This window comes from Mytilus trossulus, chromosome 5 (assembly GCF_036588685.1).
Source record: "Mytilus trossulus isolate FHL-02 chromosome 5, PNRI_Mtr1.1.1.hap1, whole genome shotgun sequence".
Classification (NCBI taxonomy): Eukaryota; Metazoa; Mollusca; class Bivalvia; order Mytilida; family Mytilidae; genus Mytilus; species Mytilus trossulus.
In genome coordinates, this window is record NC_086377.1 from 62,055,291 (window position 1) to 62,066,886 (window position 11,596).

The 11,596-nt window shown below is 32.1% G+C and overlaps 1 protein-coding gene across 1 annotated transcript; it reads right to left on the bottom strand.

Annotated features, from left to right (window-relative positions):
• Positions 1 to 9,920: 9,920 nt before the first annotated feature.
• Positions 9,921 to 11,039, bottom strand: LOC134718160 (GTPase IMAP family member 9-like). The gene has a single exon (XM_063580650.1). The coding sequence runs from the start codon at positions 11,037 to 11,039 to the stop codon at positions 9,921 to 9,923; it is 1,119 nt and encodes a 372-aa protein (XP_063436720.1).
• Between the last annotated feature and the right edge of the window lie 557 nt (positions 11,040 to 11,596).

Sequence of the window (11,596 nt, forward strand, 5' to 3'; positions counted from 1 at the left end):
ATCGCTGCATTTACGACCCATTGGTGGCCTTCGGATGGACATTGTATACTCTACGGTCGGGTTGTTGTCTCTTTGACTCATTCCCCATTTCCATTTTCAATTTGATGTTAAACTATTACATAAATTTACGAAGGTGAGGTATGAGTTCCAATAAACCAACTTTCTATCTAAGTCACAATTTGTAAAAGTAAAAAAGTATAGGTCAAAGTATACATATGATGTTGTTGGTTGACGTCTGCAATACGTCAACAGATACAGCAATCGAAGAAATGTGTTCTTGTAGTTTTTACGTTGTTGAAATATTTATTAATTTGTTTATCAAAATAGACTTATTATAATTATACTAGTAAATAGACAGTCTGATATTTAACAGTAATGTAACTAATACCTGACAGATCAATTGAGTCATGCTCAAAACAATGATAAACAAAACAAAATCGTATCATGGCATTTTCTATAATGTGCCAAAGTAATGTCGAAATTCAGACTTGCGTTACTTTGTAGCATTGTATATTTTGTAGGGCAAACACATGTTCCTTTGATCTTACTTGAAACTTTACCAAAAAATCGAAATGATTAATTTCTATATTTAATTGTATTGAACTTTTATTATGAAAAGGTGTCATGCTAACAACCTGATTTCTTTTTATTAAACTATGTCAAATAAAGAAAAATCTCCTCACAATGAAATTTATAAAAAAAAAACGAGCAATTCTAGCGAACTGTATATAATATTTTGTATGATCAAAGAACCGTACATTTTGTAATATGAGTTCATAACATATACAATTATTGATGTAGAATTTGAGGGAGAAAATTCATTTATCTAATATGTCAAAGGTTCTATTAAAAAAGTCTTTTTTGGGGGGGTTTTCACTAGTTTTCCATGTTTCTTGTTGCTATATATTATTTTTCAAAAGATAGATAAATTTCTAAGCCAAGGTAAATAACAATTAACCTTAATAGAATAATACTGACGAATTCTATGATTTCGATTTCAGCGTCACTGATGAGTCTTATGTAGACGAAACGCGCGTCTGGCGTGCTAAATTATAATCTTGTTACTTTTGATAACTATTTACGTTGATGGACGACTCAAATGCTATCAATAGATTAAGTATTTGTGGTAACAGTGTTTTTTAGATATGTGGTTTGCTGCTCAATAATACAAATGTCCTGATAATTTAAGCCGTGGTTGTATATATTTAATAATCATAGTAGAAGATTCAACACTTAGTATATATCATTACATGTATTAGTGATAACTATGAGAGAATCAGACCGTTAAAAATATGAATTACTTTAAATTTGAAACATGACCGTTCTTTCACAAAATGTGAGCATATAAGATTTCTTATTCTGTGTTACAAAATAATTCAATATTTTATAGTTTCGTGATTTGCATTTAATTGAATGTTTGTTTTCTGTATGTTTCAATTGTATACTAATGGAAATGAGGGGATTGAGGTCAAAATTGTGATGTGAAAATAAAAGATCTAGCTGTTCGCTATGTTTCATTTCAAGTTATATTTTTATCTAAAGGACAGCTTTTAATCGTTGATTCATTTTGCTATTAATTTTATTCGCATCATGAAAATAGTTGAATAGACTTAGAGCTTGGTATGTTTTATATGCACTCGTCTGTGGTGGGAGACTGTTTAAAGGAAGCTAATGATACCGTAGGAATGTTCAAACGCATAAGTAAAAAATATACTGACAATTAAATGAAAACATCAAAAACAATACCATGGTAAAAAACAATAACGACGAAAAGACAGACAACGGTCAACAAACCACGATATTACAACACAGAAACCAACACCACATGAGAGGGTAATATCGGGTGCTTCAGAAAGGGAAGGGAGATCTTGCATTGTTATTTGGTTTTGACATGTGAACTTGTCGAATAGATTTTTCTCTAGGTTCAGTCTTTTGGGATTTTTATTTTTTCTCGGTATATGATTGGTTAAAAGCAAACGCGTGAAGACCGTGTATATTCCATATTAGGTTAGAATGAAGGCGGGGCTTATGTGAATACACAGTTGGTATTGGTATGACTTCTCTTTATATATACATCACGGTGTTGAGAAAACATCTTTGAATACTTTAACAGACAATGCAACGATGAACGACTGCAATTATCTTATAAAACACATTTAAAGGTAATAGATTGTTATTGTTATTGCATTTATATTTTAAAAGACCAATGAAAGTAGGTTATTAATACTAACGGTATTGAAGAGTTGATTATTTTTATATCCCAATACTACATGTTAAGATAGTCGGTAAGATAAAATCGTTACACAGTGTGCTAGTTACCTAATACAATATATATGGAACCAGTAAATTCCATATGGGGTTAGAGCGAAGCTCTCACGCCAAATGAAATGTACTGATCCAATATATATATCGTATATGCTCACTAGCACACGATGTAACTAATAATATTCGATAGTTCCCTTTCGAGAAAAAGGAGGCGGGAATGATGTTACAATAATCGGAACATATCCATTGTCCTCTTTGAAATATAAATGCTACACCAGTCAACATACTAGCGATATCTGTCATAAAATTGTTGAATACATTATTTCAGTTTCAATAGTTTGATCAAATTTAGTTCACTAGCTTCATTTTTATTAGCACACGTAACAAATCATGATAAGAAATGCAAATTTGAGCATATTGGACCGTCTTGGAGGTATTTATTCAATCTGCAGGTGCTGCTTGAATGTTGCTATATAGAATAAGGAAATTTCACAATTTGCTGTTGTGTAGTAATGTTTTGTTCATTCAACCTTCATTGTTTAGTGTAAGATTTATATCAATTTTCTACGAATTATTATAGTGAAAACACATGTACTCTTATTTCTAACAATAAATGTAAAAGTAAGGTAACCAGAGAAATGTGTCGACTAAATATTGCCTTTAACTAAATAAACGTTGTGAAACCTCTGATTGATTGAAATTATTGGTTTAGAAAGAACATCACAATGATTTTTGTGTAAAACCGTGGCAATTCAGATGAATCCACATTCGATGATAACGAGTTTATAATATTCTTATTCATATCAACCGATTAAATAGTTCTTTGATGGAAGTAAGCCTATAGCTTTCTGACAATAGGTAACCACTCGAAAAAAATTCTAAATCTTTTTAAGGGCAATAACTTGAATGAAGATAATATGATGAATTTTGTCGAATTGGCGTTACTGTTTATTGCTCACATTCTTTTATGACCAAATTAGCTAAAATCGAAAATGTCTGAGTCAAAATGAATTTAGATTGGTAGAGACATGTTATAGAACAACTTAAATTCTTTTTACGGTCGATTAATTTTCATCATTTATAGATGATATCATCTATTTGATGATGAGGGTTATTGACCCCCAATCCCCCTTGAAGGTCACCCCTTTTCACACTTTTCTTGATTCACTGTATTAAAACTTATGCATAGTGAGCATCAATTCAAAGATCACATCTATGTTGTAAAGGTAGTTTTTTTTCTAATATTGATAATTATATTCAGTTTCGACTTCATTTTTAAAAAAATTGCATAAGCATAAATTAATCTAAACCTTTAAATAAAGGCAACATATACCGCTGTTCAAAATTCATCAATCGATCAAGAAAAAACAAATCCGGGAATAAAACTAAAACCAAAAGAAAACATCAACTATAAGAGGAAAACAACAAAACAACAGAAACACAGAGGTTCATCATAAAACAGACCACAATTCAACACACAAAGAAACGAACTATTAGATAACAATTGCCATTTTTCTGACATAGTAAATTACTTTTAAGAAAAAAACGTTAATTGAACTTGGTTTTGAGGCTACCAAACCACGCGCTTTTATGGTAATGTTGAATATAACACGAAAGATATAACATTAAATGACAGGAATACTGTACAAATACATGCAGTTTGATTGAAAACTAGACCTGGCATGTCAGTTAACTGCTAGTAGTCTGCTGTTATTTATGTATTATTGTCATTTTCTTTATTTTCTTTGGTTACATCGTCTGACATCAGACTCGGACTTCTCTTGAACTGAATTTCAATGTGCGTATTGTTATGCGTTAACTTTTCTACATCGGCTAGAGGTACAGGGGTAGGGATGAGATCTCACATGTTTAACCCCGCCTCATTTTTGCGCCTGTCTCAACTAGTACATATATGTGTTAAGGGGCCAGCTGAAGGACGCCTCCGAGTGCGGGAATTTCTCGCTGCATGGAAGACCTGTTGGTGACCTTCTGCTGTTGTCTGTTCTATGGTCGGGTTGTTGTCTCTTTAACACAATCCCCATTTCTATTCTCAATTTTAAGACCATTCAGGACAGAGAAATACACGAAAGAACATATAGTTGCTTTCAACTTAAATCTTATAAATGAACTGGGTGATTGAATGCTGTATCAATGACTTGTTCATATATTATTTTAATCCAAAATGATAGACTAAATACCTAGTTTAATACTTATATCATAAGATATGCATTATGCATTGGTTGATTTATATATAGAAGACACATTATTGCATGATAATATAGATATACTACCATGTTCTCTATATTAGCTAATCACAATTGTCTTTGAAAATTGACCAAACTATCCATAAAACGACATGAAAAGGCTTTTAGTGACGTGATAGGTCTGCCAATTATCTGCTCCTTTTGTTTCTTAATCTTTACAGACATATAACTGATAATTATATATTCAAACGTCTTACTTCTAATTAAAATGTGACAAATAATTCATCGCAGCTCCTTACTTGTTTATAGTAAAGGTGATTATGTCAAGATTGGAAACAAAAGGTCCGATTAAAACTTGTTTTAATGTGTTAACTTTTCGCATCTTTTCTTTAAACACTAGTTGTTTATTATAAGGAAATCATTATCATGTTAATATGTCAATACAAAACTTATTCACATGAACCCGATGTATCAATAATTATAACATATACTACTACATCATTTGTAAAAACGGTTTCATGCAGTAGACTCTTATAGAAAAATAATCGATTTAAATTTGAAAAACTTACCACAAGCAATTCAACTGGACTCATGCCAGAAAGGAAACGTCGTATAACACAATGAAAGAAAGTTTTCGTTTAAATGGTATTTCTAACTATATTTAGCAACGATTCAGTAAGTACTATAGAAAATAGACCAATGAAAATAAAAGTATTATTGCAAAATATGCGTAAAGTAAATCTTGGTTATTCCAGCATAAGCAAAGCATTTGAATTTGGTAACTCTCAATTATTTGTATTTTGTGGAAATCTTTTAGGCTGATACAATTATCATAATGTAGTAATATAATTCATTTACCTGAAGTTTTTTATTTGTTCAGATGAAAAATTCCATTTGTTTATGTTATATCATTATTTCCTGGTATCACAAGTTGAACTAAAGACATATGTTATTTTGCATTGTGCATTTGTTGAGAAACATAGGTAAAAGATACAGACTATATAAGAGCATCTGGGACAGGTTATCAAATTGCCAAAATTCTGCTTACACTTAATCAAGCAACGTATGTAAAAAATTAAGTAGAATGTTCTATTACTTCCTGAAAACCTGATTTGTTTGTTCCAATTTTTTTCAATGCCACATTTTTATCACAAAAATATAAAAACCGCCGAAAAGAAGACATTGGATTGTTTGTTATAAAAAAAATAGAAGAACTTGTAATTGCAACGTATTGAAACTTGAGTCTGATAACGCTAGCGGATCTGGCGCATGAAATAAGAAGATATATCATGCAAATTGTGAACACTTTTGATATACAAAAAAAAACTTCGTTATAAACTGAAACTAGAAATATATGTATGATTTAGGAATTTTGGTCCGCAATGCTCTTCAACTTCGTACTTTATTTGGTCTCTTAAACTTTATTAGATTCGAGCGTCACTGATGAGTCTTTTGTAGACTAAACGGGCGTCTGCCGTATACACGGGTGTCATTCGGTTTATCGAGAGAAATGGGCGTGAAAGAATATCTAACGGCGGTCAAGTATTGAGAGACGATCGTGAAAGTTCTGGTAACGGATCGTGAAAGGCGTTTAATGTACATTCTAGTTCAGATTCTTTGAAAAAATCGCTTAATTTTCAAAACGCGGAACGAATTCGAACAAAAAGAATATGTCTGTCAAAATGGTTTAACTTCCTTAATATAACTGTGAAAGAAGATAAAGAAAATATGAAGTACTTTTTGAAAAAACACAAAAGGCGCAATGCGTGTCTATGAAATTATTTAAAAATAACACGCTTTGTGTACCTATAATGGGTCATATATCAGAATATCATGATATATTTGAAATTTAATCTTTGGTGTATCTGATAGTACAGTCAAATTAAAGTATGTTCTTCCATTAAAAGCGTTAATTTGTTTATGAAAACCTTGAATTTGTTGAATTTCCATCAAACTTGATCGTGAAAGATCAGGCAACGTATTTTGTCGATCGTGAAATAAAATGCGTGACCAGACTTAATACTAGTAATCAGAAATCAGTTTTTCTATTACCATTTGATAAATCTGCATATTGTTGAAGCCTGTAACTATTTTGATAAGGATGAACATTAAAGCTATTATCTTTTTTTTCTATTCAACACTTTACCTCAAAAGTTAAAAAAAAACCAACTAATAACGTGTCTAAATAAGTGTGAAAGATTCAGCTCTGTGCATCAGTCTAGTGCACTTCAGGCACACCGACACTAGTTAGCCAATAATATGGAAAGTATGCAACGTTTAAACCAAAATGTTATCCATCAAACAAAAAATCATAGCAAAAACAGCACATTTCATGTGTAGTTTTGGATTGAACGATAACCAACATTGTGCGCAACAGAACTTTTTAAGTTCTTTATAAACAACGCAGATAAGGATTGATTTAACTATATAGTACATATTATAGAATACCAAAGCGCAAATGCTGTAATGTCTTGTTTGCTTTACTTATGATAGTATATGTGTTGAACGTCTATAATATCAAGTGTTTTACTAGAAGTGTCAAATGCGCTTAAGATTATCAATGTTTCATAAAAAAAGGTCATGGTCAGATGAATCATGCCATACAGATCTCTACAAATATCCCGTACATCAAATAAACGTGTTCCGATCCTTACAGTGCCTTAGAAACTGACAAATGTAAAAGTTATGCTTGGCCAATTAATTCGAAACATAAGGTCAAAAGTATATGAACCCTGACCGACAGCCAGACATAGACATCTTTCTATCATTTTATAAATCAAACACAATTGAAGTCATCGTGGTCATATAAGAAACATGCAGACAGACATGTACACCATACACGAAACACCTTGTCGCTATTGCATATTCAAAAGGCCAAACAACATAAAACAAGCATTGCCGAATGATGCATGATAATGAGTTCAATGTTAGTTGAAACCTTGCAAAAGTCGAAAATATACACTTTACAATCATAACTACAGACAGTTATCCTAAAGCTTAACGAATCCTCGATACGGACTTGACCACTAAAATAAATCTTCATCCATGAAATGAGGCCAATTCAGAGTCAGATGAATCCTGTTTGACGGACATTTAGTTTTTTTGGATCCAATATACAAAATATGGGTATCCTATAACTCATGATAAGTGAGTACTTCACATGACGATAAAAAACTTCATCCTACAATCATCCAACTATTTTACAAACAACATGTTCACGAACGCCCAAATAATAATTTTAATGAATTTGCGCGTCTTGCGTACTAAATTATAATTCTAGTACCTTCAACAACTATTTACGCCACTGGGTCGATGCCATTGCTGGTGGACGTTTCCTCCCCGAGGGTATCACCAGCCCCGTATTCAACACTTCGGTGATGACATAAATACCAATAGTGTGGTCATTTGATACAAATTTCTTGATTATAAAACTTTGAGTTTTTCGAAAAACTAAGGATCACCATAGTCGTATTTGGTACAACTTTTAGGAATTTTGGATCCTCTATGCTCTTCAACTTTTTACTTGTTCATAAATATTTTGATATGAGCCTCACTGATGAGTCTTGTGAAGATGAAACGTACGTCTGGCGTACTGAATTATAAACCTGGTACCTTTGATAACTGAAAGTACAAATAAAAATTTCCTTTTACCCCGCTTATTTCCCGAGAAAGCAATGATATGGATTGTTTTTATGCGCAGCAGTCCATTTTAGCTCCTCTTTGAGATCTAAACAAAAGTTTCAAGTTCCGGGTGTAACAACTTGCAGTATACACTAACATACATTGGTGGATAATATAAAATTTGCTTTTTTGGCGACTGTACTACGTCCTACAGAGACATCGGAAGTTGCGTGGCACCAAATCAACATTAGGGAGCTACCATTTGATTTTTTTTTTGGGGGGGGGGGAGTGGCCTAGGATGAAATTTGAAAAAAAATTAGGCAGGACAGGAGTATAAAGTAAAAAAAGGCAGGATGAGACACTTGCAAAAAAAAAGTCAGGATGACAATTTATGTAAAAAAAGTCAGGATAAACTAAAAAAAAAAAAGCAGGACCGGATAGAGTGAAAAATAAAAAGGCAGGACAGAGATTATAACTAAAAAAAAATGCAGGACAAAATTTTTCATCCTAGCCTTCCATAAAAATCAAATGGTAGCTCCCTTACAGGTAAGTAGATATAGGAAGATGTGGTGTGAGTGCCAATGAGACAACTCTCCATCCAAATAACAATTTAAAAATTAAATCATTATAGGTTAAAGTACGGCCTTCAAAATTTATTTTGATAACTATATCATTTCAAAATATAAAATTGAGCCAATGTTGATGGTCTTTAGATAAGAAAATAAAATATTGTTTGGAATAATGCTAGCTATAAAAAAATATCAAACGTTTGATTTATATTTCGCGCTTCATTCTAAAACACGCACTGTCAGCAACATGAACGTCTTCGTAGCATCAGATCTTTCACGATCCTTTTCACGATCTTCAAAAATGCGGTACGTGTTCTTTCACGATCCAAAAAATCAATTTTGTGTGAATAGTTCTTTATTCACCAAGTTTCAGATTATATTTATATAAAATTACTATGAGAACCGTTTAAATAATTCAAATACAATGCCCTTATTTTGATAAACGTAGTTTATTTAGTCGAATTTGTGAAAAATTCGTGTTTGTTTACATTTTTTATGTCATTGAAATGTCGAGAAGCAATCTGCCTTTTGTCGTTTTGTAATAACTGTGTACTTTTGAAACTGGATATTCTGACATGCTGATCATAATGTTGAACCATTTTGACAGACAGTTTTATTTTGTCGTAATTGTGTCTGTGCAATTAATTAAATTAGAATATTTACTGATCTTTCATATGTCTTCTCGATTAAATGTCTTTCACGATCCGTTACCAGAACTTTCACGATCGTCTCGCAATACTTGACTGCCGTTAGATATTCTTTCACGCCCATTTCTCTCGATAAACCGAATGACACCCGTGGAATATACTTAATTTAGTCCTGGTATATATGATGAGTTTATTCTATACTAAAGTATTCCTTTTAAATAATTGATTCCTAAACTGTTAATGGTAGACTTTTAAAAGTATGATCTTTGAATATACATAATATAACTAGTTTATGTATGTTTCGGATACATGTAGCTGCAATTGTTTTCTAAATCACAATGTCTGTCCTGAAGCTATCTTTTTACCTTCCTAAATGAGGTTTAAAAGACGTATATTTTGGAAAAATGAAGCAATACAAAATTTGTGTAATGACATAGTCCTAAATCAATGTTTTGTTATATAATCACTATCAATGTGGTGGTCCTAATCGCAACAAGTAACGTCTGAGACTCAAGAGTCAGAAAAGTCATAATTATTTGTTTTGAATCAAGCTGATTGACCATCCTGCTAATATCCCATTGGTTGTCCTTAATAGTATTATTTACTTGTACTTGTTACAATTTACTTTTAATTTCAGATATTCCCTCATCCGATGTTTGCGTTACCATGTTTATAGCTCCCTTCATCTGCCTCTGAAATTGTATTTTCTGATTTCGTAAATGTACCATTGTTTCATGTTCAAAATTTTGTAATTGGATCTCGTCATTGTTAAGACAAGAAGAAGCTGCGTACAATGAAATACTTTTGTTTTGCTGTTTGCTTCTGTCATTTAATCTATATTCAAGTTTCTGTTGTTCTTCTTTTGTGGTATTGTAAAGGTCATTTCGGTGACAAGCTTTTGTTCTTGTCAAGTCCAGCAGCATACCTAATATTACTTGTCGTGATTTTTTACATTCCGTTTTTATACGCGTGCTCTGTTCCTTTTGTTTTGATAATTCATCTTGAAGACGACCTTTTGTCCATTCTGCATTATTTATTACATTCTCGAATTTAGTTTCAACATTTTCTGCTATTTTGAGCTTCTCAAGTACGTTTGTGCTCTCTTCTGTCAGTATTTTTGCTTGACGTTTTGAAACTGCTTCCTTGTACATGCCAATTGTATAATATTGTTCACCGTTTTCCTGTTGCATTTTATTTATTATCGTTTTCAATGACAAGATAAAAGACATCTGTTGTGTTGTGGTTCCTCTGTTGTTTACAGCAATGTATCGAAAATTTACTCGCTTTGTCAAACGATTTAGAGCTTCGGTGGAACTTTTGACAAATTTATCAATTGATATTCCTTCTGCTTCTATGTCATCAAGTCGTGTAAAAATAACAACTGTAAATGCAAAAATATCATCACTTAACAACTCGAGAAGAATGTTAATGGATCTGTTTTCCTCTTCTGTGAATCGATCGGCTTTTATAACTAAAAGAAAAACATGTGGACCTGGAGATGACATTTTGATACAGCGAACTATTTCATTCATGGATATTTCAGTTGTGTCGTTCGTGTGGAATACACCTGGGGTATCTACTATAACAAGTCGACGTTCCTCCAACTTCCCGTTGCGAACTGCGCAACAATTTGTTACCGATGAACTTGACGGTATTGATTCAAATTGTGTTTTGCCCGAAATGGTTTTCCCTGTTGCACTTTTTCCCGATCCAGTTTTTCCTAATAACACCATTCGAATACAATCTTCATTTTCAACTGCAAAAGATGAAGTATTCTACTAAAAATTTAAACACATTGCTCTTATCTAACTGGAAAACAAATGTCTGCTGCACGTTCGTTAGAAAATAATTATAAACTAGTAATTCTTATTTCAAAAACATCAGAAGAGATTGGAAAATAAATCATCATGTTTTATGAAGTTGAATGTCCCTATGGTATATGTCACTGCTGAAAATTCAGATATTTTTACATACTAGTAGCTTGATTTCAGTACATTCAGTACTCTACAGTTGCTATTCAAATATTGTTCATTATTTTTTATGTGTAGACTCAGTATAAAACCATTTACTGAACAGTCTGAACATATCATAATCGGTTCTTAATTCACTGCAAGCAAATTATCTGAACAGCACTGAACTTGCTGCAGGGAATAAGTCTTAAAGTTGACCAACATTACTAAGGTTTCTTTTTTGTTTAGTTGTATAAGAATTGTATAGATCACAATGTAGTTTATGACCAATATTGGTTTACCCATTTTCAGGGCAGATAGATATTGACTTGATAAATAAT

Excerpts from the sequence above, each read along its gene's own strand:
- LOC134718160 (XM_063580650.1), bottom strand. The coding sequence starts at position 11,039 with ATGGTGTTATTAGGAAAAACTGGATCGGGAAAAAGTGCAACAGGGAAA.